Below are 27,722 nucleotides of genomic sequence, written 5' to 3' on the forward strand. Positions count from 1 at the left end.
TCTTTGAACATGTTTTCTTACACATCCGTCTCTGTGGATTCGATCCCTTTTTCCCTGTACTAATCTTTTTAGCTATAGCGGGTTGAGGGTTTTGAAGGGCGAAGGAAGTGATTGTGTGCCCAACGACAGGTTACCCAAGGATTCTCTGAGTTCCTAGACCCGGTGTCTGATGGATTCTTTGGATCGAGGGATTTTATTTCAAACATATCTCGCTTACTCTTCGACCACTCTTCACTTGTCCAATCACACTTACAGTTAATGTTCATTCACAGTGGATTCCAATTTAATTACACCCTGATATTTATGTGCTACACACGCCTACACTTAGCAATATTAAGCATAAAAATTCTAAACCCTGTTATGAGATAGTCTCTATTGAGTAAATCACATATAATTAAATTCTTACAAATACATAATTAACAATCGAAGTAAAATACACGAAACTGAAAGTGAAAACAAAAAGGAAGTTAAACATAAAAAAACTAATATTGTAAAACACCAAAGCATGAGAGAGGGGATCCCAAACGATGGAAAACCATAATCTCGTATACAGAGCAATTTACAATTGGTTGAAACAAGGTAGAGTATCCTTAGGAACACATAAACCACCACATTCTGCTCTACTAGAAATCGCATATAACACAATTAAGGATAGGCTTGCCTATACATCTTTGAATAACGAGTACGCATGTTTCTTGATGATGAATAATTATGAAGATACTAGAGAGAACTCAAGTAATCTTTTATCACGGTGAAAATGGTGTTGGCATAAGAACCTCCAAGCTGTTCCATCATGATCCCATCCATGCGGGCTTGAATTCCACTGGATGAAGCCATGACCTCAAGCAACTCTCGGATTGCTTTGTCAGCTTCGGCAATGGAGCCTCCTAATCCACCCAAGAGTTCAGGCAGAGACGTTGAAGGTCTTGACAGCTCCACAAGCGTGACCTAAGATTTATCATGTGTCAGAATTGCCACAACTCAAGGGGAAAAGGGAATAACTATTGTAATTAAAAATTGTCCATGGACATAGGAAAAAGCTACATAGTAAATACAGTAATAAACTCAACAACACCAAAAGTTTAGTAATTTAAAGAAAGTTTGGATCATGTGAAGGATGTAGATCTGCGATGCACAAATTTGAAGTGAAAAATTAAGCATTTCAGAGTCTTCAACCTCAAATATCAATTAATGTACTTTACCGACTCACCCCTGAAAGCATCTCTACTCTTAATGAAATCATAATTGGAGAACGAATGGACACCAATCCACTCGCTGAGATTTAAATTAAAAAAAAAAAAAAAGACCATGACAGCAGGTTTTCTCATAGCCATGCACTCTTTTGTCCATGGGGCCAAGTTTTGGTATTTGTGCAGATGTTTCAGTCATGGTGCAATGGCTACACTTGGTAATCCATGTGCAGATATGCTCTAGGACATGAATAGTTAGAAAATTAAATCTTGAAGAAAATTAGTATGGACAAGAGGTCTCGGTAAATACAAACAAACTCAAACCAGGAAGTGCTTCCATGGAGACACAATGAAGATGAATTATCAATTTTACATATGAGAGCAACTATGTCCACACTCCACACTGAATGAGGTCATACCATATTTTTATACCAACTTTTACTTTTTTCGATCATATGCATCCTAGAAATCATTGTTCGATTATATTTCCAAAAACAATTCTCACAGTATCTTCTGGAATCATGTAAAGAAGATTACTATACAGTAGACACTTGGGACATGCTTAAATCAAAACTTTACTGGTTTGATATTGAGTTCTAATAGTCTGCATCATGAAAATCAATATGCAAATGATAATCAAAGTAACCTCTTCATCCATTGGTAAATTAGCCTTTTGTTTTGCTATTGCCACAGCTCGAGATAGTCCACCAACTGCGTCAACAAGACCTCGTGAAGCCGCGTCATTTCCTGTCCAAACTCTTCCTTGAGCAACCTCCTCCATCTTGTCTATCTAAAACAAGATAATTTGAATATCAAGGAACTAGGTACTAGAATATTCTTTAGCCTATGATTATGTTTCTGTTCAGAAAATATTGGCATCAGATAGTTATGTGTATGTGGTAATGAATACCATACAGTCATTGATCTTGAAGAGGCTGCCTTGTCCCGGAAACCTCTATATGCATTCTGTGCTGACTTTGCAAAGAGTTCAGCTTCATCATCCCTGAAAATAACAAATGCTAATGTTCATGAGTATCCTGTCTAAATAAAAACTCATCACTAGCATGAACTATTTGAAACATAAACAGATCACGTTCATAAACTACAGTAACACAAGGACCATCTTAGGTCATGTTCTCCTTGTTTATGCTACATGTTTTATGTTTGAATTCAGCAGACTTTCAGTCCATGCAGTAGAGGCAGTGATATTAAGTAAAGCCGTGTATGAGGAAGAATTGCAATAAATTAAAGAGATCTGGCAAATAAACTTTGGAAAAAGGTTCTCCGTGTCTAATTTGAACAAATGGTCAGCTACAAGACTACTTTTGAGGTTATATATATTTAAACATGCACAAAGTTCAATAAGAAACAAAAAATAAGTCGGTAAGTAGCAAAAAAATCTCTAAATGTTTCTTTCTATTTCACAAATTGCTGTATTTATGTTTCTTTAAGTTACAAAGTGAAGAGTTTATTTGAATAGATGTTTCCTTGTATATATAGTCTACTTATTGCAAATTAAGGTCAGTTAAAGGTTGATATTGGTGTTGGGAAGAAAGAGAAAGAGAAATGGTAATGGAAATGTAAGAGATTGAAAAAGAGGATAAGTTGTCTCAGTATAAAATTTCTTCTTGTTAGAGACTTTCAGTTAATAGGAGACACAAAATGGGCATACATAAGTTTAATACCCCCTCCATCCCCTAAAAATAGGAACTTCAGAAACGGCACGGGTTTTAATGCAAAATTGGTAACGTAAGAGAGAGATAGAAGAAAAGTGTGTTAGTGGAAAATGAGTCCCACCTCATTAGAGAGAAAATTACTTAAATAGAAAGTTTCAATTTTTAGGGAACAGGCCAAAAAGGAAAGAGTTTCTATTTTTAGGGGACGGAGGGAGTACAAAATCCAATATACCTGAATGGTCTCTGTTCAGCTGCAGTAAGCTCTGCATATCTTCCCCTAGATATGATCTCCTTGTTGAAACCAATTTTTTCATAGAGACCCCCCAAATTAAACTTTCCTAGGAGAAAAGTAATGAAGTTAGAATTTTTTTGAATCACTTACTACTGAAGCAAATGAAACCCCTATACAAAGGATTAAATATACAGATGTGCGCATGTGCAGACACACTAAAAAGGCCAATAAAGAAAAAAAGAGGAAAATATACTGAGAATGATACTGGTGGAAAACAAATACACTGTAAATGAGAACTATGCAGTTGTGTGAGACTGTTGAGCTGAAGGACTTTCTCCAACAGTCCGACGAATGAAAAAATCATGAGAATATGCAATTGACAATTTGGATCTACATCGCTGCTGGATAGCATTGTTGAGAAAAGTAAAAGTTTATTTTCCTGGCACAAACAAGGAATTCACGTGAAATTTGTACCAGTTTTTGGATCTGAGATTATCATAATTCCCTTTTTTTTTTCTTCTTCCTAATTCTCGAATTTCTCTTCGCATCATACATTTGATCTCTGCTAGTAACATGTCTCTTTAGCTTGAAAGGAATGGAAGGATATATTCAGATTCAAGGCACACTAACAATATTTGTGATGTGGTGCCCCTCCCTTGGAAACTAAAATTCTCTGAAAATTATATCATATACTCCCTCTGTTCCGCGGTAGTAGAGGCGTTTCTTTTCGGCACGGGATTTAAGAAAAATTGTACTAAGTGGGTTAAATAAAGGAAGAATAAAGTAAAAAGTGAAAAAGGTAGAGAGATGAAGAAAGAATATATTAAGAGAGAGTAAAGTAAGAGATAAGAAATGTGTTGACTTTTGCTATAAAAGGAAATGACCCAACTACTATGGAACGTACCGAAATGGCAAAATGACTCAACTACCGCGGAACGGAGGGAGTATGTTGTAGATCCTAATATGTGTGTTTGAATGGTTGAGTGTACGAACAAACCATTTGCACATGATGATATCAAACGGTACTAGTTAAACTGAATTGAGGACCTTGTCTATTAGCAACAATTCTTATTTCTGGCAAGAAGTTAATCAAAAGTAATACTTCCTCCGTTTCTTCATAGTTGAGTCATTTTTCCATTTCGAGAAGTTTCTTCATAGTTGAGTCATTTTTATATATGGTAACTTTTTTCTCTTTCTTACTTTACTCTCTCTTACTTTATTCTCTCTACTTTATTCACTTTATACTTTATTCTCTCTACTTTATTCACTTTATACTTTATTCTCTCTACCTTTTCCTCTCTCTTACTTTTTTATCTATTTATTTAACACATCCAATATTCATTTCTAAAACTCTGTGCCAAAAAGTTTCGCCTCAACTATGGCGAAACGGAGGGGAGTACAAGGCTAACCTGTCACAACTCCAATTGAACCAGTTAAAGTAAGATTTTCTGCAACTATAGTCTGCGCAGCCATGGCCATATAATATCCTCCACTAGCAGCAACATCAGCCATTGATGCAATTACAGGCTTTGATGCAGCCAAAAGTTTGATTTCTCTCCACATTCTGTTGATACACAAGAAACATAATCAATGAAATGACTAAATTAATGCTTCTCTCGCGCTTCCTTTGTTTTGTAATATGTGTTCAGAGATTCTGTTTAGGTACTTCAAACATGGAAAGGTCTTTGTCAGACATAGTATAAGAAACCAATAAAAGATCCAACATATGGGTATTATGTGTGTCAGTGTGACTTTGTACATTGGCCTTGGTAAATAGTAGTACAATAAATGAAGTGAAGTTGACCAAGCCAAAGAGAATAATGGACAAAGTGCAAGATTAACCTAGTTTTACTTTCATCACAACTCGTTTTCTCATGAACAAGAAGGCCATCTCGAATTTTTAAATGTTACAATCCCACACATTATTGTTCTGTGGCTTCTGCCTAAGTTTCACTAATGTAGTGCTTGTATCAATGTTTTAACACTGAATTCATTTCTTCTTGCAACATCAATAACTTTTCTACAAGGAAAGGATGACCAACCTATGGCTATTGCACAAGAAACGTGAGATTTCTAATTAGATGTTACCTCTTTAAGGAAGTCTAGTCAATATAGCAAATGTAAAATTTATAGCATTTCATCGGCTTTTTATACATAGTTTGTTAAATGTGCATATAGACAATTAGTCCAGAATATGTCAAGCATGATAAAGAATTGGTTACAGAGAAAGTCTTACATTTTCCCAGAATAATTTCTCTTGTAATGATAAAGCTGTATTTATGCAGTTTCTGCTACACTCTTTTCATGCAGATGCTAGAAAATCTTCTTTGGTTGTTTCCTTGGCACAGGATATATTCCCTAGTTATATATTACTAATGTTTTCAGGGTGACCTCAGCTCATATATTTCAGCACAACAATAGAACGGTAATAATTAGCAAATAAAATCTACTAGACAAAATGCGAGGACAAAATTTCTGCATATACCCTTAAGTTAGAGGAGGAATTATATTGAACATTATATTGAACATTTTCAGCCTATGTTAACAAGGAGTGGTAGTAAATAACTGTGAGAGGCGAATTAAATAAAAGACAACTAATAAGTAACACTTACAAATCAGATGCAAGGGCATCTCCTCCAGGACTGTCAATGCGAATGACGACTGCCTTGTACTTTTTGGAATCTGAAAAAATCTTAAGAAGATAAATCAGATGAACAGAGAGTATGTCATCAGATACTATCTATAGACAAATTATTCTGCAATAACATAAAGCCATCGATATTTTCTACCAACAAGTTCTCTCCATCCATATAGTTCATCTGATCAAGCTTGAATTCCAGAGATTGAACTCATGATGGTTTCTCATTCATAGCACTTAGATGTGGTAGAGGTAAGAAAATGTCCAGTTCCATCTTCTTTGTTAAAGGCAGCAAGTTCTGATATGCCCGCGTAAACCAACAGGAAATCCTTATAGAGCCATTTCCTTGTTTTGTATTTTAAATCGACAAGACAAACACAGTATTGATTCGTATCATAATAGTTCAAATGCTGGATCTGCAGAATCTCCTGACTAACATGAGCAATCATAATTCAAGATGATATTACCTTGAAGCTCTCAAAGAATTCTCTCACCACCAGGCACTAACTCTTTACAGAAAGAGGGATTAACTTGAAAGTACCACCTGGAAACTTGATGAACCACAGTATAGTAATTTACCTCCAAAATAGTTTTCCAATACAAACAATGTATGCTTGTATTCTTGCCTTCCTTAGGTTTTGAAAATTAATGATACAGCTTGAACAGGTCTCTACCATTAATTCTGCAAGCTTTGACAATCTTTTTTCTGGACACCAAGTTCATCTCTTTTATTTACTTTATCCCTGGTCGTTTTTTAACAGTTTACCCTGTTAATGTGATTATTGGTGGCTATACATTTTAATTCAAGAATGTTGTTGGTGTAGCAAAATTAAGGATATTTCTATATCCTGGTAATTTTAAATCATAATGCCGTGGAAGACGTGTTTTTCTCTCTTTGGTTTACAATTATTGAATAGTAATAGGTTTTTGTTCATGAATAATTTCAGTGCTGAAGGACGTGCCCTAGTCAAGATTACTGGAGGGTGCTCAAAAGACCTACTAGGCCACCATCCGCAACAGCCTAACTCGAACCGTCAAGAGGCTGGCAGAAGCATCTAATTTCTCACTGCCTCAGCTTTACTCCTGGTGATGGTGAACCAATAGCACATTTCCAGTTTGTAATTTTAAACTAATAGAGGGGTGGGAATATGGATATCGGGTATTGGGTTTACCCGTACCCGACCCGATATCCGCCGGGTATTGGATACCCAATATCCAACATTATGGGATTGAGTGTGGGATTGGATATTGAAATATAAGATAAATCGGGTATTGGATAACCCGAATAGGTATCGGATATTACCCGAATATCCAATTTATTATTTAAAGCAATTTTTAACCATTTTGGGCTTCAAGAGCTAGGCTAATTTATATACTAATTAAAAATTACTAGGTTAACTTTCTCTAAACTTATATAAATAAGTCAATCTCTCTTACTCTAGGTCACTGCTTCTCCAAACTCTCAAGTTTTACGTATTTCATATCCAACTCATATGGTTTTTATATTTTAATTAATTATTTTGACTTTTGAATTATATTATTGGTTGTTTCTACTGTTTAATTTAATGCGTAACTTTTATTATTTTACTTACATATTGCATAACCAATCTCTATAAATATAGTCATATACTTTAAAATAAGTGACCCATTTTTTTTTATAGTTTTATACTACAAAATAAATGCAACATTAAAGATATTAATCAATTTAAATATTTCTATATTTATATTAATATATAAAATTTGAATTTTTTATTAGTTATTAATACATGTAAAGAGTCGGGTATTTGGGTACCCGATACGTCGGTTATGGATACCCGGGGCGGGTATTGGAGTACCCGAAAATATATCGGGTTGGGTTTTGGATAGACATTTAGATGATTTTCGGGTTTGGGTACCCGGTTTTTTGGGATCGGGTATCCACGGATATCCGTATTCCCACCCCTAGAGTTTATTATTCAGTTATTTATTTTGGGCCAGGCCCTACTTGTGCTTGGGCTTCTGTTAGGGTTAGGGATTCCTTAGATATTTAAAAAGAGTCAAACGTAGGTTTGAGAATTCATTCAGAAAAGTACTGTTGAGTTCAGCTTCTCGCTGTGGTCTCATGTGAGGATTTCCATAATTTTATATATCATTCCATTCGTTGTTTGTCTTCCACTCCACCTTGACTCTATCATGAACTGTAGGGTAACTAGATAGACAAAGTGTGTGCACACACATAAGAATTGGAAATTTTACTGGAAACTCAATGGAAAACACTGAAAACCTCAGCCCTAATGCTATTCAAACGATGGAATCCAAACCATACTAATCTTTAGTAAAGCATCGAAAGACTACCTAACTCCTACCCCAGGCAAGGGTTCAAAACCTAATAAGTAATAACCTGTAAGACTTAATAGTAGAGTAAATAATTAAGAATAATAATCTTAACAATATGTGGAACTGGAACCAGTTTTCAGTATTTCGAAAATAACAGAACCGTGTATCAGATAGTTTGGCCATTTACGCATACTAATGTACTAAAGGAAAGAAAGCTTATGTCTATATATCCTACAAATTTAGTTACTGTACTTGAAAATATAGATTATGTAGACTACACTACAGTGCTCAAGCAGCAAATAAAGTAGGTGTCAGTTTTCTGTTCTCACCAACTGCTTGCTTTCTACAAGATAGAAGATAATAACACTTATTCCGCACATGCATACCTCTTACGGTGCGAATCTTTTCAATGAATTGCTCAGCAACAATCCCTGAGTTGGACGTACTGAATGCACCACGAACACGGCTAATGCTTCCAGAGGCCCTGATTACGACAATCTGATTTCTATAGCCAGTCAATCCTAAAGTCCATTTCTTGACACGGGAGTATTTCCTACAAGTGCTGGGAAAGTTATGTATTGTACCCACAAAATGGCATCCGAGTGAATACAAAAGAAGTTACGTCTCATAAAAATTAAAAATTAATATGCTGTTTCCGCCATACATGGTAGGTTCAGGAACTCATTCTGCTAAACCATACAGGTCTGTTTGAGTTACAAATACTATCCTTGAAACTTATTGAAATATGTAAACAGGTTTAACACTGAGATTTTAGCTGGACGTAAATTTTCTGATGAATAACTTTGGTCAACTTTAGTAGCTATACTGAAAGCTCCTAACTGCAGTTGTCAAGACCGTGATTCAAGGTCATTCTCGGCTGATGATAACCATGTATACATATAACAGGGTGAAATGGAAACTCAATGACCAACCTCCAAAATTTCTAATGGAATCCAGGAAAGTGTACACAAGTATTGGATCAGGTGAAAAAGTAAGTGCAACAAAAGAAGTACCTATAGTCAACTGTAGGAAGTTTTTTATCACTAGGAATTTCCAGACGCTGTTTTAGAAGTGATTCGACCTGAAATGTGAGAAATTACTATAAGATGTGAATGATCATTTTGACATATTGAGATTTGTGTGAATGATAGAAAGAGAGATACACTCGAAAATGACAGACCCACATTTCATGTTTTAACGAATGCAGGTTTATGCTTCAATTGTTTGAAAGCATAAAGTATTTTGTTTGTAAGCATGCATATTGTGATTAGGTTTAAGAGTCTTTTAATTGAGTCTACATATATTGTTCCCTGGAAAAGGTTTTAGAGGGGCTGTCCAGAGCATTAGTTCGAGTCCAGCAAGTAGCTGTGATGGTCCTCTGCAAAGAAAAAACCCTCTTCGGAGGTGGCGATACAAAAAAAAAACATGATATAGACAGTAAAGTAATGTAAGCCGGGCACTAAGTCACTAAATCCACGTTTACAGTTGACTATATCAAGAATTACAGAATTTCATGCCTCAGGATTAAGAAGAACTATTTTGAGTTCGTGCTTGTTAAGCTGCTAGGTTATATAATTGCAATGGTATTTTGAACTTGGTTTCTCTTATTAAATGTTTCCTATTTCTTGTAAATCTAATATACATCCATAGGTCAATTTTAAAAAGGTTGAAAAGTTGTAGCAATATAAGGTTGTGTATTCCTGACTCCTGAGACTACAACTCTACCTGGTTTTGTAATTCTGCTCAAATTCCATTTTGAGGTTTCACACGTATGTTACATGTTTCTATAAGTCTTGAACAAAAAGGATATGAACATGGATCCATAATCATATGAGAGGGAGACGAGTAGTATGAGTGGCTGCCCTAACAACAGAATATCATATACAACCAATGTTCCAATCTGTAAGAGGAACATAACTCATCGTACCTCATCATCGTATTTTATATCAGTTATCCAGCCATCTTCCTTCAGTCTATTAATTTCATATACTCCTTCATTGATAAAGCTCACAATGTCTTCTTTTTTCTTTCCTGCACAAAGAATCACCACATCAGATGATAAAAACCTCGAGTTTAACCAGGGGACACATTCAAAATTACCTTTAGCGAGAGAAATTTTTTCTACCCAATTTCCATAAATATTGTCGAGCAAAGCCGTTAACATCTCACGGTTTTCATCAGATATGTTTTTACGTGTAAGTTGATCTCCAGCACTCTTATATTTACCAATCCGTTGAACTTGAGGCTCGATCCCAATTTTCTCCAGGACACCTACAAAACATTTTTTATGCCACTCCACTGCTGTTAAAACGAGACCATTATATATTTATAACTGAACTCTTAAGATTTAGTTTAAGGCTTTTACAAACTGAATGATGCATAAAGTACCATTCGCAATTTCAGATATGAAATAACTCCCTCTTAGATTCTTGCAAGGATCTAAAACTAGATGAGAATGAAAACTAATTCAATTCCCCCTGTGGTGACTCAAACCCTAACCAACTGTTGGACCAACTAAGCTTAAGGATACCAAAAGTTAAATAAGATATTTAAGATACTGTTGTCGAATAATTTCGTATGTAGATTTTCCTTAATTATCTATTGTTATTTTAGGAATAGATAACCGTATTTATATATCAAATGGGTTTTATCTGGAAAATATATAATTCTAGGACCAAAGATCTGGTCAAAGCTGAGAAGTGTGTGCCAGTGTGACCTCTTTGGCTAAAATATTGAGAGACTATGTATTATCAGGCCCTTTGTTTAAATAAGGAGTTTTGAGGGATTATACTCTCTTGAATTTTAAATAACTGACCTCCAAGGAATGATGCCTGAACAGTCAGCCCATACAACTGAAAGTAAGCACTTGGTGGGGCATAAAGCTCTTCACAAACACTGCCTATGTAGTACTCCTTCTCTCCACATACTGGAACATAGCCCACAACAAACTTGCCTGCATATTGCATGGAAGATTTTATCGTTGAACTTATTGTGCAAGAAAATAGGCCATCGGGAGTATTAGTTAATTCAATCTTCATCCTATAGCCTCAATTTACAATCTGTTATTCAATAACTCATGCCTGATGAACATCATTATCTTAATTTGTGCTCCATGAACAGAACTATCCATATTGAAACTTTTTACAAGCTCTGAACAAGTTTTATCAGGATCCTCTTTTCTAGGGGCAGATTTATCAAGGATCGTTGTAAAGAAGTTTTCAGCATTTCTGGTAAAGATGTTGGACAAAGTACATGGCATCAAATTAAGAAGCACTCAAAGAATACAATACATCATAAGAAACTTTGGTCCTTAACCACAGTCATATATGATAGACTGGAAATGATACTTTTGTATAAATTTTTAAAAAAAACGTCAGAATTCAGAACAGTACATAGAAAAGAAAAACTAGCATGTCTTCTAGAAAAGGAACTGAAGTAAAAGAATTAAGTGATATCTCTGAGAAATAGTGTTGTATTCTCAATGTACATGAAGAGGATATCGGAGAATAATTACTCATTAATAAGTTTAACAATATTTATAAAAAAAATAGGATTAAACAATTCAAGTATCTAAACAAAAGAAAATCTTACTTACTAGTACTTGGATAAAGTCCGAACACAGGTATAACCAACTATAAGACCAACTCCTGTATCAACAATTAGATTTCTTTAAATAAAAATCAGGCTAAAAATTGTTTAGAAGATTAGCCTAAGATATTGTGGAAATATGCAAGGTTGGGCTTTGGAGGTATTAGATGTGTACCACACACATCATGGTATAATGATCACTCCATGATTTCTATGACCAGTTGGCAGTTGTTACTTTTTTAAACTGTGGATCATGTTTAATTCATTTACTTAAAATGGACTTAACCAAGTCAAAACAGCCAATATATCAAGAATCTTATTCCAGATGAATACTAATCAGTTCAAGGTCCAATCTCTGCATCCTCAATTATATCGTTGATCACGCATACCATTAAATGCCAGTTTTGTGGTAGTGCACAAAATTGATTTGAGAATTGGTATCTACTAGTACTACTCTTCGATGTCAAACTAGCTCAGAATTGAGAAACAGCTGAAAGTCTGGCTCTGTTTAGCTTCAAGAAATTTGTTTATTGGTCTTTCATGTCAGCCAAAAAATTCCCAAATTTTTATTCAGGGTCCAATAGGCTCAAAAAGAAATAAACTTCATGCATGCCAAAAAATATATGGCAGCAAGCTGAGCACTAGGTCAACCAATCTACAATTTTTCCAGCCTTTTGTAAAAAGAGCTTCTAGCCTTCTAGATACCATATACAGTGTCAAGTCTCCAAATGAAATGCATCTACAAACTGATGAAGAGTTTTGTGAAACTCTCAAGCATATACTGCTATTAACTAGGTACATCCATATCCATATCCTATAAAAGATCACGGATTCAAATATATTCCCATCTCATGAGAAGCTCAAGACAACATCATTCAAACAAAACTTAAGTCGCCAAACGTTTAACCACAATACCTGATTTCTTGAAGTCCACAACATGCCGGTAAATTTCTTCAACCTTCCCCCACCCACAACTCAACGGTTCAATGTGGAGATAAATACCCGAAATACGAGGATCATAAGCTGCTTTTATAAAATTCTCACAAATTTGAGGTAGAGATAATCCTGAGGAGAAACGGCTTTTCAATTGATCAGATATCTGAGAAGAAAAGAGAGGAATTTTCAATTTTGTGACATTATTATAGTAATCAGATGAATAAGAAACTAAGTAGGGTGATCAGACCAGCCTTCAGCAACAAACGTGATAGCTCAATAACAGTAAATAAATAAAAGCAGACCTCGCCACGTATCTTCATCGTGAGCACACTGCCTTTCTTGACACGCTGCCATGGCCAAGCGATCAACATTCTGGACTTGACGACCAAATCTTTCCAAACATCATTCTCCTTATACACAAACTCACCACTAGGGTACTCATCATCAACGTGGGCACTAGAATCAGAGCTTGCATCACCCATCAACTCAGCTTCCTCTCTCCCCACATCGGATAATTTCCCGTCGCTCTCCGTCTCCAACGACCTGGTCGAGAGGCGCTGAAAACTGCGGTTCCTGTGGTAGAACAGCGGCGGCTTCTTCTCTAAGTGAAGTGTTGAAGGAAGCATAGAGAAAGACGGTTGGCATTTCATCGAACATGTGGTTTGCAGGTGGATTGTAGGAAGCACTTTCGCCATTTTCGCGGAGTTGAGAGGCTGGGATGGTAATGGTTCAATGAATACTGCATAGGAAAAGCCGAAATGGTGTCAAACTCAATGGATTTGAATCACATGGTGTAGGATTGAGTTTCGTAGCAGTTGTTAAGACCTTGATAATTTCAGATATCACAATTATCAAATCCCATTTTTCAATTTATACATTTCCATACTTTTAATCGTTTTGAATGCTAGGTACAATAAAATATACTATCTCCCTCCCTTCCTCAAAATTTGTCTCACTTTGACCCGAGTTTTAAAAAATGTAATGGAAAGTGAGTTGTAGGTTCTATTTTTATATATTAATTTAATAATAAAATGTGAGTAGGAAAGAGTTAGTGGAATATGAGGTACACTACTAAAAATAGTAAAAATGAAAAGTTACAAATTTTAGGGAACGGATGAAAATGGAAAAATGAGACAAATTTTTAAGTAGTATTTAATTGCTTTTTTATTTTCCAAATCTTTCATGAATTAAAAAATTTATCAAATACTCCGTATAAATATTAATATTAAAAGATGAGACTCATTTTTGTATGTCTATTAATATTGTCAAAGATTATTAGTTACTAGTCTTAATCCACATGCGATGCACGACGGAATATTTTTTTGTCATACAATTTTAAATTGTTAATCGATTAATTAAAATAAGAAATAATATAATTATATACGATTTAAAATAGAAAAATATACTACTATGTAATAAAAATTCAATAAATATATACTCCTCAATTCATTTTACACCTAAAGACATTAACTTAAACATATTTAAAATTGAATTGAGACGAACACAATTATTTGGACAATGATAAAGAGACTACATAAAGTGTTGACATTTTTGAAAAATATGTTTAAAACAATCCTTCATATTTCTCTACTAAAAATAATAAATTGTGTAAAGATGAAGATAAATACTATGTATGTTTGAGTTAAGGATGTTACAATTCTTCTCTCTCTAAGAACTGTAAGAAATATTGAGATAAAATTCTGGAACCATATACACGCGGTACTCTAACTTTTGTAATCAAAGGAAAAAAAACAACAATAAATGAAATGAGAATTACAATGAAAATTAGTCAAGAAAAACCATCTTTCCGCAAGACATATTACATCACGGTTAGTGCTCTCGGATTGACATATTTTCCCCAGAGATGAAAACGACTTCCTCCTAACGTATATAACATCTCAAACCTGCTAGGCACCTATAAACTTGACGGGGCTCCAAAATCGAGCAAAACAATGTTCCTAAAATGTGCAATAAAATGTTGAGAGCTTGAGAGAGAATGAAGAATGTTTTGTTAGTGTGTATATTGTATTTCATCAACAATTCTATGCCTTTTATAGGTACAAAATTAGTAAATGAGAGATCATGGAATTAAAACATCATAATTTTAAAATCAAGACAATATAGGTTACAAAATTTGTTAAATGCTCATTATTCTATTTAAATATTTGTAACCACCAATGAGTCATTGTAGTGCTTTAAGAATTAGTCAAATGCTCATTAAAATATCTAAATAAATATTCATGAGTTACTTAAAATATTCAAATTGGTCCATAACTTATAAATATTTCAGAATAAGGACAAAACATATAAATATTTCAAAAAAAAGGCCAAAACTCGCCTTTTATATATGTATAGATTCCATCCAAGGTTCATAAAATGTTACTGCTATTTTAATAATTCAAAAATATTAATCCTATTTACAAAATCCATCTATAAAAAATTGCTAATTTCATTTATATTTATAGAGTCTACCCTTAGGAGTACATAACACGTCATACTTTCCACACACTAAAATAAAGTGCATAACGCGATGCAAAGGTGAATGATAGAAGTGCAAGGTGTTTAAGCGCTCGACAAATGCGCAAGAGTGATGAAGTGTTGTCACAAATATCAAAGTTCAAGTTGGAACAGTGATCCGAAAAGCTTTATATATAGATTCATAAAGAAAACATTTTTTTTATTTGTGCGTTTCAGGAGTTGCAGTTGAAAAGTCATTTATCTGATGCGCCAAGTCATCTAAAACCAATCTTAAGTTTTCTCAATTGCACAAGGTCCTGGCACATATGGCGCATGTTCATGAGACATGTCACGTATGCCCTCTCATAGCTATTTGTGCTCGCACACTTGTCATTATCAAAGTCTCTCAAACACACAAAGTGTTCGAATAGGTAGAAAATTATTCAACGATGAAAGAAGGAAAGAAATTAGATAAATGTTTTTTATTCTCAGTTCTGAAACAATAGTTTAAATATATATTTTTAACTTAAGAGTATATATATTAAAAATTTTTGGATTAATTATACTTAAAATCAGAGTCTTGTTAGGTTATGGCCTATCCAACAACTTTTAAAGTTCTGAATGACAAATTATTAAATTTTAAAGATTTGTAATTATGTCACGATAACCTTTACATTCATATAGACTTGATACACACATAATTTGGGTGATAATGAATGGATGTAGACTGAATGCATATTAATATACAAAGTTCATTTAACTCTAGTTAAGTTGCTGACTCTTTTTAACTCATCAATATAGATGGCGTTTGGTTGTCATGACTAATAATTATGAGATTATCCATTTAGAATTAAGTTGTGAGATTATTTTAATTGAAGGGGATGCTATGACTAATTATCATGAGATTATCCATATAGGATTAAATTGAGGGTGTCAATCTTATGAACCAAACATGATACATATTTAATCATGAGATTTAGTCTTGTCAACCAAACACCCCTATAGTGTATTAAAAATGTCAATACAGTGACATCAAAATGTCAACACATAATATCAACACATTATATTGAAGTTGAACAAAATAATATGTTGACATTTTAATATCTTCGTGTTCACATTTTTAACACACTGCATTGATGAGTTAGCAAGTTAGCAACTTAAGACAACCCTCACTTAGTATAATACTTATTTTATTTCAATTTTGATTTATATAGTGCTTTAATTTCTTTATCTAATCTTTTGTGTAAGTGGCTTTTGTTCATAAAATAATCCAAATATATTTGGCATCCTATTAACGTATCGAGCACACTGCTTGCTTGACAAAACGCCGAAATCAGCATTTTTTATAGAGCTGCAAAGCGAAGAGAAACTCGAGCTCAATGGAAAACCCAGTAGCGATCGATCTTGTGGATTTTTTGAATGCCTCACCAACAGCTTTCCATGCAGTAGGTAATAATTTCTTAAATCACTTCTGCTATTCATTTTCCCGTCTCCTAGTTTTGTGATTAAACTTGATTTGCTTTAGTTTCCAATCAATCGAGACTTTGCGTGTTTTCTGAATCTGATGAAATAAGACCATGTTTCTGCTCTCATCAAGATGGGTGAAACGGAGAGGCTAGATTCTGTTGGCAATGGGTATATTTTGTTTCCTAACTATGTGATGAATCTGAGGATTTATCCATTGAGCGGTAGGGTTTTTAACTAGTAGAAAATCAAGGCTAATTTTTCATATTCTGAATTACTTTCTTCTCGTGTTGGTGTTATCTATTGATATTACGGAAGAGGCAAAAACTTGTCTGCATCCGCATCCGCCCTTATTAACTACAAGCAGGGTTCTCTTATTCCAATTAGGATTTATCACAATAGGATTTAATTGGGGTGGCTGCAAAGTTCACTGGAGTGTGCCTTTTCAAAAAACTATTGTTAATGGTTATGGTTTATGTGGCTAGACGAAGCGAAGAAGCGACTGAGAAGCGCAGGATATACCCAATTGTCGGAGAGGGATGACTGGAAACTAGAAGCTGGCAAGAAATATTACTTCACCAGGAATCACTCTACCATCGTTGCATTTGCTGTTGGTAAAAAGTAGGTTTTTGTAATTTGAAGCTTCTTCCTGGTTTCCCTGTACCATTTAATTTCAGTGGACTCCTGCTTATGACTACACATTATGTAAATAAGTAAATTAATAAATAAAAGGAGTTGTAAAAGAAATAAAATTTGCTGTGCTATTAGGTTACTGATGCATTTATATGGGATAAGCTAGTAACTCTGTATAGAATTTTTTATTTGAATAGAGTACCTAATTGATTATTGTTTAATTTTTTTGTAGGTATGTAGCTGGGAACGGCATTTTCATAATTGGTGCTCATACAGATAGCCCGTGTCTAAAACTTAAACCAATTACTAAGGTAATGATTGTAGTTCAGTGCTTGCATTTGATGCCTTATATGGTTAGGAAATACTACATGAGTTCAGCAGGAATCTAATTGGCTTGCTTCAGGTTACAAAAGGTGGGTATCTGGAAGTTGGTGTGCAACCTTATGGAGGTGGGCTGTGGCACACATGGTTCGACCGTGACTTGACTATTGCAGGAAGAGTAATAATTAGAGAGAAGAAAGATGGTTCCTACTCGCACAGGCTTATCAGGATTGAGGAGCCCATTATGCGTATTCCAACTCTGGCAATACACTTAGACAGGTGCTTCTGTTGGGTATCTTGCATCACTTATTAGATCTCTATTACTGTTTCATTGATTTTGTATCTTCTGTTAATTTGTTATGCCAGGGAAGTGAATGAGGGCTTCAAGGTTAACAAACAGACTCACCTTGCTCCTGTGTTGGCTACTTCAGTTAAGGTAATTTGTAAATTATTTACTACAGTACTATTTATTTTGCTATGTGTATGTTGCCAATTATGATTCTATCGATTACTCCTAATAGATAGTCTTTGACTTATCTCTCTCGTCATCACATATTATTTGGGATAGTGGGGCATGAACGTCATACATTGAAATGGTTCCTCTGAAAACATACAACTTTTGGAATGTTTCAGTAGATGTAGAAATTAGTATTCAGATATAAACTCTTTTCTTTATAAGCAAGTAAAGGAATCATTTGGCGTTTCTATCATCTGTTAGAAATTTAGAATCGAGATGTAATTGTTATCAGGTAAGTAAGTAGAGAGTAGGTCAGTCATAAAGTAGGCACATGTTCTTGTGTTTTTCCTGCAGATTTTTTACAAAGAGTAGATATCTGCTGTAGTGTTTATCAAAGTTAGCTTTCTAGGAGCAATCTCTGAGACTTCTCAGTTAGTATATCACGAGGATTTAATGAAACCGGCTGATGTGTAGAACATTCTTCTTTCAAACTTGAGCTACACTGGGCGATTTAACTTCATAGCTTGTATGATAAAATAAGATATTGAGAACTGTGTGGTATCAGAAGTAAAGTGAACTAGATGATCATCACGTTTCTTTTGGTATTGAGAAATATAATCTTAATAAATTACACTTTGCGTTCTGACGGCTTACATGATATGCCCTCAGCCAACCATGAAAAAGGATTTATCGACTATACATGGAAAGAATCTCTTTGATGTTACCCTTGATGAAATTGTAAATTTTAAAAAAGAGTATACTTGGTAGTTTTGACGGTTAAAATGAGCTAATTACAGAACATAGAGAGATGAGCTGCTCGTGCTCATATTGGATAGCTACCAAATTAGATTATAAGAGGACCTGCGTATGTATCTCTGCTCCTTAGGTGCTTGGGCGAGGTGTCTTGGAGGATGCATCTAAGGCATAATGGATTTACATGAATTAAATCTCCTTTTCTGTCTCTATCTATTGTTCTTTTATTCAATTTATGTTTTGTGCAGGCTGAGCTTGATAAACTAACTACCGGGAATGGTTCCACTGGAACTGGATTGGGTGATGGGAAGAAGATCGATGGAAACACAAAGACAAACGAAAAGCACCATCCCCTTCTATTGCAGGTAAGGAGCTCCTCTTTCTTTCTCTTCCCTTTTGGAGCTCCTCATCCATATATTTTACTTTTGAGTAAGCATTTCCTCGGTCAGATAATCTGAGATAGCAAATAATATCGTGATTATTGATATTATTCTTGCCCTCTTATTGCAGCTAATTTCTGCCCAGCTAGGGTGTGAGCCGGATGACATATGTGATTTTGAACTGCAAGCATGCGATACTCAAAAAAGCATTGTTGCTGGTGCATTGAAGGAATTTATTTTCTCTGGAAGACTGGATAACCTGTGCATGTCATTTTGCTCTTTAAAGGTTTGTAGTAGTAATTACTATCACTTTACAAGAGCTTCAAAACCTTATTAAAGAAGACAAAGCTTTTAAAGCTTTTGTTTCAATAATGCTAGAAACAGTCAAATACTATGGATTCATACTACTATGTAGCTTAGAACTTGTAAAGATAAGAATATCTACAGGTTCTAAAACCTTTTGCTTTCAATTCGTTTTTCTCTAGTTCTGGCTTTCATGCATACCTGGAACAACTATCAATTTCAACAAACAAAGAGCTGTTATTTACATTTATCTGGTGGTGATATTCAATACAGGCGCTGATAGATTCAACTTCCTCAGAAAGTAGTCTCCAGGAGGAGACTGGCGTAAGAATGGTTGCCTTGTTTGATCACGAGGAGGTTGGGTCTGATTCTGCACAAGGAGCGGGATCCCCTGTGACGTTGGATACTTTATCACGCATCACCAGTTCCTTCAGCTCAGATACAAAGGTAGAAACATGTCCCCAGCGCATCCTGTTCTCTTATGGGTTTAACATAACTGCATTTTAATGATATTCCCTCTTATTTGGATATTAAGTATTTTGAGTTCATTGTTGGAATGTTTATAACAGAGCATGGATTCCTGAAGCCTATTTGATAATTCAACGGTGCAACTAATCGAACAGAAACTTTTAAGAATCAATATATCAACCCTTAGCGATTTCTATGCAACTAGTACCACTATTGGTTGAAATTGTGATGTATAATCCTTAAATGGATCCTCACTTTCAGGTTTCCAGAAAGTTATATGGCTATTTTGTACCTGTCTTGCCATTTTTGTTTTTTGTTACCTTATTATTTTCTAATTGCTACCCATTATATGTTTATCACACAGTTGCTACCAAAAGCAATCCAAAACAGCTATCTCGTATCAGCTGATATGGCTCACGCCTTGCACCCAAATTATATGGTACGACATTTCCTCTTTGCACTATACGTCGAAGATGCAAATTATTTTTATCAATTAATAACACGTGTATATATCCTTTACCAGGATAAACATGAAGAAAACCATCAGCCAAAGCTGCACGGTGGACTTGTCATTAAGCACAACGCAAACCAAAGATATGCAACAAATGCTGTAACAGCCTTCTTATTCAGGGAAATAGCAGCCAAGCACAACCTCCCCGTGCAGGTTCGATACTCTCACTATCTTATGATATTTCTACACCCTTATATCATAAAGACCGTGGTGGTTGAGCATGCCCTCAGGCCTTAATCCTTATATGAATTTTCCTCTTCATCCATCTAATGACTTGTTTTGCCAAATTTATTGTCCAGGATTTTGTGATCCGCAGTGACATGCTGTGCGGCTCAACAATTGGTCCAATTTTGGCGAGTGGAGTGGGTATTCGAACAGTTGATGTTGGAACCCCACAACTTTCCATGCATAGCATCAGAGAAATGTGTGCAGTGGACGACGTCAAGCACTCTTACGAGCACTTTGTGGCCTTCTTTCAGGAGTTCTCACATCTTGATGCTAAACTGGCCGTCGATGTCTAGGTTTTTTTAAGGTTTGCTGCTAGATTGGTTTCCCAAAACGTTCGACATTTTTTATTTTTCAGTAATAACAGACGGAAGGTGTTTCACACTTTCACTCCATAGATATCAGAACTACTAATTTGTTCTACAAACTTATACTCGTGCATGGGGTTTTGAATGAAGTCAACAACTGAGCAACTCTCCCACTCCACTCTTACCAATACTAGGTTTTTTTTTACCTGAATTGACGAAATGACTAAATTCTGAAGTTCAATAAGATTTAGCTTAGCTATCAAGCAGATTAAATGTCATGAAACTGCTAGCTTCCAATATGTTACAAGAATGTGTGAACTGTGAAAGTGTATACGAAATTTTCTGAAGTAATTTAAATATGATTAGTATTAATTTTAAAATTAGCAAAATGCAACAAATGATGAATCCATACACATAGAACAAAACGAAGTAAAACTGATATAGTATATTAAACGTTAGGAAAGAACTGAAAATTGCATCAAGGATTATCGCAAGCCAATCTTTCAAAGTAAAAGTTGTTATCAGAACCTCATTTTATTAAATAAAAAGGAGTAAAACTACGAAAATGTATAAAAAAGAAAAAGAAATCAAAGTCTGAATCATGGAGCCGCGCGTTGAGCACATAGCGAACTATTCTTTCGCCTTTTACTAAAGAATACCGTGTGCTCGTCGCTATTAAGCGGCATACGCCATTTTTTGCTATTAAGCGGCATACACCATTTTTTGGAGGGTTGCCAATACGGCAACCCAACTAATTTAGTTCAATTTTCATTACTTTTTGCTAGTTGGTATCCATTGTAATCTACAGGATAATACTTCCAATTAGTTAAAAACTAATACTACTACTTATCAAAATTTAAATGTCGGTAATAATTTTACAAGTAATTTAATGGAAACTGCTAGTTTTCCATATGTTAGTGTGTGTATACGATATTTGAGTTTTGAAATGATTTTTAATAGAGGTTTGTAAACGCTAGGGTAGAATTAAAAATTGCATCCAAAGGAGAGAGATAACAAAATTTTCAGAATAAATTTTTTTACTGGGAGTTGTGATTAGAAAATAGTAGTACTACTAAAAGAAAGACATAAAAGCGGACTTGGAATTACATGGATTGAGAAGTCAGTCCCACATCGGCGAGAGAAGGCTTATATAGCGTCTGATTTGATATAAAATCACAGCCAAAATCTAAAGTTAAAATCATGCTCCGTGTGTTGAGTACATAGCGAACTATTCTTTCGCCTTTTACTAAAGAATACCGTGTGCTCGTCACTATCAAGCGGCATACACCATTTTTTGGAGGGTTGTCTTATCGACAACCCAAGCAATTGTAGTTCAAATTTCTTTTCTGGATTTTTTATCAATTCTAAAATTGTTGTTCCAAGGAGGTTACACTTTTCGTATTGAGTTTTCCATTTGAAACCATTCATTCATGAATAGTAGTACTGCGTAAGGTAAAATAAAAAATGGGATAATTTTAAATAGTTCACATGTTAACATACTTATGATATAAATTTCTGTAGTTTTAGAATAGCAAATACATTTCAGTTACAAATAAATGGTCTACCTTCAAAAACCTGATATCATATGTTATTGCAAAAGATCGAGACAGTTAAATTGTGTCAACTCAGCAAAAAGGAAATAATCCTAGAGCCTCCCAATAGGATGTCAAAAAATGTTTCAGGATAACAATGTGTTTTACAGTTTATTAGTTGACAAACAAAATCCCTCCCTTTTAATCAGGAGAGTGCCTTCTTGACCTCTACCGTCACCTCTTGAGGAGTTTTCTCCGCATGGAGGTTTGCAACCACGCCCAATTTGCTATAGTAATCAATGACCTGAAAAATTATGACGTAGCAAACACACTGCTCAGTTAATAATGTAAAATAGAACAGGTTAGAAGAAAAGCATCATAGGAATAGGTCTAACAAATATCATAATATCAAGGGTATTTGGCACAGAACTACTTCGAGAGTTCGAGTTCGAATTAGGATGAAATGGTGTAGCTTCCATTCTGTGCAAGGAAAGGCATCAACTATCAAGATATACCTTACATTAACTAATCAAGAAAATCAGGGTTATAGTGGAATTGCCAGCATAACTCAGGTCCACTAGGGACTTCAGAGAAATATTGTGTGGAGAAAGGTTGTTAGTTGTTACCATGCCAATTGAAACTTTTCCAGCAACTACTGAATTATAGTTCAGCTTGATGAACTTAGCAAGCCCAAGCAGGGAGTCTCCAGAGGGTTCTAAAGATACTAGCAAAATGGACACATCCCTCACATTCAAATAAAGTTCATTCTTTATTTCTGGTGCCTAAATCTAAGGGTAATGTTTAGAGTTCATTAACGACGATGGCAAAAGTTGTTTATTGATTATGGAGAACAGATGTGGGGTGGATGAATTTTTGTAGAAATTTGTGTAGAATGAGAATCCATTAGGCGTTCTGTTGGAAAAAATGAAAAGCAATGTAACATGAGGCATGTCCCTGAAGATATCTTTGTGGCTGTTTGTTTGTCCAACCATCTGTATTACATCAAGAAAGTTTTACAATATATTCTAAATAACATAACGGGTATCCTAGATCTCAACAAACAATATCCTTTTCCTAAAATAAGTTTGTCAAAATTTAAGTATCACAATAATCCACACATTCTTTGCAATTAAAAGTGAGATGCTTCTGATATAACTGGGATTACTATAAAATGAGTGTACTGAAGGATCGTAAAGAATGTTAGTAGGCATCTTGGTAGAGATGATATGACCAATTTTTTCCAACAGAACGCCTAATGGATTCTCATTCTACACAAATTTTTGTAGAAATTTGTGTAGAATGAGAATCCATTAGGCGTTCTGTTGGAAAAAATGAAAAGCAATGTAACATGAGGCATGTCCCTGAAGATATCTTTGTGGCTGTTTGTTTGTCCAACCATCTGTATTACATCAAGAAAGTTTTACAATATATTCTAAATAACATAACGGGTATCCTAGATCTCAACAAACAATATCCTTTTCCTAAAATAAGTTTGTCAAAATTTAAGTATCACAATAATCCACACATTCTTTGCAATTAAAAGTGAGATGCTTCTGATATAACTGGGATTACTATAAAATGAGTGTACTGAAGGATCGTAAAGAATGTTAGTAGGCATCTTGGTAGAGATGATATGACCAATTTTTTCCAACAGAACGCCTAATGGATTCTCATTCTACACAAATTTTTGTAGAAATTTGTGTAGAATGAGAATCCATTAGGCGTTCTGTTGGAAAAAATGAAAAGCAATGTAACATGAGGCATGTCCCTGAAGATATCTTTGTGGCTGTTTGTTTGTCCAACCATCTGTATTACATCAAGAAAGTTTTACAATATATTCTAAATAACATAACGGGTATCCTAGATCTCAACAAACAATATCCTTTTCCTAAAATAAGTTTGTCAAAATTTAAGTATCACAATAATCCACACATTCTTTGCAATTAAAAGTGAGATGCTTCTGATATAACTGGGATTACTATAAAATGAGTGTACTGAAGGATCGTAAAGAATGTTAGTAGGCATCTTGGTAGAGATGATATGACCAATTATAAGAGGTCCATCTACCCAACTTTCCCATTAGATATTTTTAAGTGGCATCTCTCAGAAGCAACGAGAATGAGTTGAGGAGTAATCGAACCAACATTACAACAGTATCAGTGCATAGAGAAGTTGGAGATCAAACAGAATCATGGAAGAGTACCAAAATCTGCTGATGCTGGACTTCTGATGCAGTGCCGCTCTACTCAAAATTACAACGCTTTATGCATATGATGAAGCCAGATAAAACTATAGAGCAAAAGAACATGAGAATGTTCAAAACCTAACCAGTGAGCCCAGTTTTAAGATTTTAATCTTCTTATAAGGCCATCTCCAACAAACTAGTCTAAATTTTTAATCTTAATTATATACTCCATAAAGCTTATTTTAACTAGTGAACAGAAAGAATTAAAACTACTTATTTTAATATATAATATTTTAAGTTAAAGAACCATATGGCATTCCAATATTTTATTTTGTTGAGTTATTCTGAGTACAGAATAGTCAACAATTCTGTATGTGCAGTGAAGGCACCATCGGTGTTTGATTCTGTGGTGCTATATAATTCCTAGTATCACTCATTAGGGAAACTAACTAGGTATTAAAGAGATTTCAGGTTTAATAAAAATTTTGGAAACTTATCTTTTTTTTTATTTCTAGCCTGTAGATAAAAACACATGGTGTTTGTAGGAAAGATATTTGAGACAAAAACACCAAAAATGTGATCCCAGTAGCAACGAAAAGTTTAGCATACAAGAGAAGAAATAACAGCTAAAATAGCATGCCCAGAAATACGAGTCTAAAGAAGTCTTTGTGGGGAGGGGTTGGGGAGGGAGAAGAATAGTGGAAGAGCAAAAAATAAAAAACCATACTGGTTTAGTTTGCTTGTGGAAAGCTTCAAGCCTTGACTTTAGAACAGCTGCAGTATCGTCCTTACGTTGAATCAATGGCTCTCCAGTTACCTTCAAAACAATTACATTAAATCAGAGTCTAAGCCTCAAAGATTATTAATGATGAAGCAGCCAAACATGTTTATCCCAAAGAGAAAGAAAAAAGTCATTAGCATTAAAATTAAATGACTACTCGAATAGCAATTTAAACTCAAAGATCAAACGTGACAACATGAATTTAGCAAAACAGAATTAAAAGGATGAAAATGACTCTCTCATTTGCAATGATGACCAAGGAAAAGTGGAAAACACTATATTACATCATCTACACCAGGAACTTTGGGAGGTGCAAATTTGGTGTGGTAGGAACGGCCACTGGAAGGGTGGATCCAGCGACCAGTAATTCTCTCCTCCAAGATAGCATCATCAATTGCAAAGTTCAAAACCTTGTCAACCTTAACTCCACGTTTGGCAAGCATCTCATCGAGCTGAATATGAGAAAGACCCAGTTCAGATGATAAATGTTATAGCTTACCAATTCAATAATATTTTAATCAGACAGTGTCAACCTTTTTTGCTTGGACAACTGTCCTTGGGAATCCATCAAGAATAAAACCTTTCTGACAGGAAGGCTTCTTTAGTGCATCATCTATTATCCCAATAACCAAATCATCAGTAACAAGTTCTCCCTGAAAAATCATGAGTAAATAAAATCATGGTGAGTTTTTCTGTCATCTGAAGTTAAAGCAGATAGAGTGTTGCATGTACCTTTTCCATGGCCTCTTTCGCCTTGATTCCAAGGGGAGTCTTTGCAGTGACAGCAGCTCTCAACATATCCCCAGTAGCCAGATGGCATAAACAATACTCATCCTTCACAATTGGTGATTGAGTACCTTTTCCAGAACCTGGTGGACCTGCAGTTTGAAGTTACCACGGAACTACGTTATTGCTTAAAGACTTGAAGTATCTTTGGAGAAAGCATGTTTCAGAAAAACAGTTCCCTGGGAGACTGTTTCCTGAAGATTGCATACCAGAGACAATAGGACTAATTTAATTTAAGAACATCAGGATTTTACTGTATGCCATCTCACAAGCTGAGGAATTCTAGCGGAGATACACTAGTATACCAAGATGCTCTTGCTGGTATTAGTTATCAAACTGTGATTAAAGAATATGATAGTCCTCTTTTTGAAAATATGACATATCCTATTGCAAACTTGAATACGATAATCCTCTTTTTGAAAATATGGCATATCTTATTGCAAACTTGAATATGATATCCTCCTTTTGAAAATATGACATCACAAACTTGAATTTTATGAACATAAGGATAATGATTCCTATACGTTGAGACTTGAGACAATTTTACGAAATGATTTTGTCAATCATCATTTGTGTCATTCGTTTAGTGCCACCAAGTAATCTTGCAAGGCCATTACAGCTTCCTGTCCCATAAGTCCAAAAAGTTCAGGACTGTGCATTTGATATAAACTTCCAACTATTTTGGGTAATAGTATGCACTTCAATTGTTCAGTACACGCTTTTAGCTGAAAAAAAGTCAAGGTTGACATTTGGTTTTAGGAAACCAAGCCTCAAATATAAAACCAAACAACTCTCTGACACTATAGGAAACCGCTCGAAGAAGCTGCATTTTGGCTGTTCATGAAATGAGGCAATGCCACGTTTTACTTTGAAACAAGTAGACTTGAATTTTGAAAATTAGCACCAAGCCTCAAAACACAATGCCAACTGAAACTTGAGAAACAATGACGTCACAAAAACAGGATCGGCAAGATAAACACACTAAGCTGTATAGATGCAGTTTATAGAAACAAATCTTAAGGAATTGAGCATCAGTTTGTCAATAGAATCCAAATTAAAAGAATCGTCATTCATCACTCCGGTCAACATTCAATACACAAGTTACTTCCAAGCCTCAAATCCAATTTCCTTTTTCGAAATTGGCAAATTGTGAGCCGAGGCACTCGTCTATGTCAAATCTAAGCCACATAGAATCTTAACAACATTTCAGAAACAAAAATTCCATTAAATAAAGATAAAAAGAAGAAAAATAAAGCAATAAAAAAGGGTATGGCAATGAAAAAGCACGTATGTTCGGGAGAGAGAGAGATTACCAACTAAAATGAGACGTTTGTCAGGCTTGGTTTGGCATTTTAGACGGCGGAGGAGCTCCGTCATGAGATCCACCGATGGCATGTCCTCGAGATTCGCCGGAGCAGACATTGTTGCTTACTTTCTCTCTCTTGTGTGGGAGAGCGGATGAGGATTGAGGACTGGGTGCCAAATGCCAATGCCTGCCTTCACAAATCACAAATTCTTTGCTTTGTTTTGGGGAGTCGGGAATTTGGGATTTTCAACACCGCATTCGAGCTGAGGCAGTCGC

The 27,722-nt window shown here is 35.0% G+C and overlaps 3 protein-coding genes, 1 non-coding gene and 1 pseudogene across 8 annotated transcripts; 3 read left to right on the plus strand and 2 right to left on the minus strand.

The window, feature by feature from the left end:
- Positions 1-506: 506 nt before the first annotated feature.
- On the minus strand, positions 507-13,402 carry LOC125188249 (serine protease SPPA, chloroplastic-like). 3 transcript variants are annotated; one of them, XM_048085016.1, is made up of 13 exons: positions 12,879-13,402; positions 12,556-12,739; positions 10,868-11,005; positions 10,153-10,323; positions 9,980-10,083; positions 9,066-9,133; positions 8,439-8,605; positions 5,711-5,780; positions 4,508-4,662; positions 3,099-3,204; positions 2,106-2,193; positions 1,837-1,980; positions 507-948 (listed from the first exon to the last, which is right to left on the minus strand). In XM_048085016.1, the coding sequence occupies exons 1-13, from the start codon at positions 13,269-13,271 to the stop codon at positions 721-723; spliced, it is 2,016 nt and encodes a 671-aa protein (XP_047940973.1). In that variant the 5' UTR covers positions 13,272-13,402; the 3' UTR covers positions 507-720. The 3 variants fall into 3 exon arrangements, with proteins under 3 accessions (XP_047940973.1, XP_047940972.1, XP_047940974.1); XM_048085015.1 differs by having other exon boundaries at positions 9,980-10,323; XM_048085017.1 differs by lacking the exon at positions 507-948 and having other exon boundaries at positions 1,847-1,980; positions 2,101-2,193.
- Positions 13,403-16,339: 2,937 nt separating this feature from the next.
- LOC125190526 (probable aspartyl aminopeptidase) lies at positions 16,340-21,029 on the plus strand. Its single transcript, XM_048087846.1, has 11 exons — positions 16,340-16,482; positions 16,983-17,118; positions 17,363-17,441; positions 17,534-17,730; positions 17,818-17,887; positions 18,910-19,026; positions 19,172-19,327; positions 19,618-19,791; positions 20,177-20,251; positions 20,336-20,476; positions 20,623-21,029. The coding sequence occupies exons 1-11, from the start codon at positions 16,413-16,415 to the stop codon at positions 20,842-20,844; spliced, it is 1,437 nt and encodes a 478-aa protein (XP_047943803.1). The 5' UTR covers positions 16,340-16,412; the 3' UTR covers positions 20,845-21,029.
- A 432-nt stretch (positions 21,030-21,461) lies between these two features.
- On the plus strand, positions 21,462-21,572 carry LOC125191481 (annotated as a pseudogene).
- Positions 21,573-22,059: 487 nt separating this feature from the next.
- Positions 22,060-22,176, plus strand: LOC125191480. Its single transcript, XR_007171159.1, has one exon. It is a non-coding gene; the product is annotated as a U5 spliceosomal RNA (small nuclear RNA).
- A 242-nt stretch (positions 22,177-22,418) lies between these two features.
- LOC125186074 (adenylate kinase 4-like) lies at positions 22,419-27,722 on the minus strand. Of its 3 annotated transcripts, none has more exons than XM_048082390.1 (6): positions 27,454-27,716; positions 26,087-26,232; positions 25,888-26,007; positions 25,639-25,806; positions 25,301-25,390; positions 22,419-22,692 (listed from the first exon to the last, which is right to left on the minus strand). In XM_048082390.1, the coding sequence occupies exons 1-6, from the start codon at positions 27,560-27,562 to the stop codon at positions 22,594-22,596; spliced, it is 732 nt and encodes a 243-aa protein (XP_047938347.1). In that variant the 5' UTR covers positions 27,563-27,716; the 3' UTR covers positions 22,419-22,593. The 3 variants fall into 3 exon arrangements, with proteins under 3 accessions (XP_047938347.1, XP_047938346.1, XP_047938348.1); XM_048082389.1 differs by lacking the exon at positions 22,419-22,692 and adding an exon at positions 23,674-24,194 and having other exon boundaries at positions 27,454-27,722; XM_048082391.1 differs by lacking the exon at positions 22,419-22,692 and adding an exon at positions 24,210-24,677 and having other exon boundaries at positions 27,454-27,719.

The sequence above is a fragment of the Salvia hispanica genome, chromosome 5 (genome assembly GCF_023119035.1).
Source record: "Salvia hispanica cultivar TCC Black 2014 chromosome 5, UniMelb_Shisp_WGS_1.0, whole genome shotgun sequence".
NCBI lineage: Eukaryota > Viridiplantae > Streptophyta > Magnoliopsida > Lamiales > Lamiaceae > Salvia > Salvia hispanica.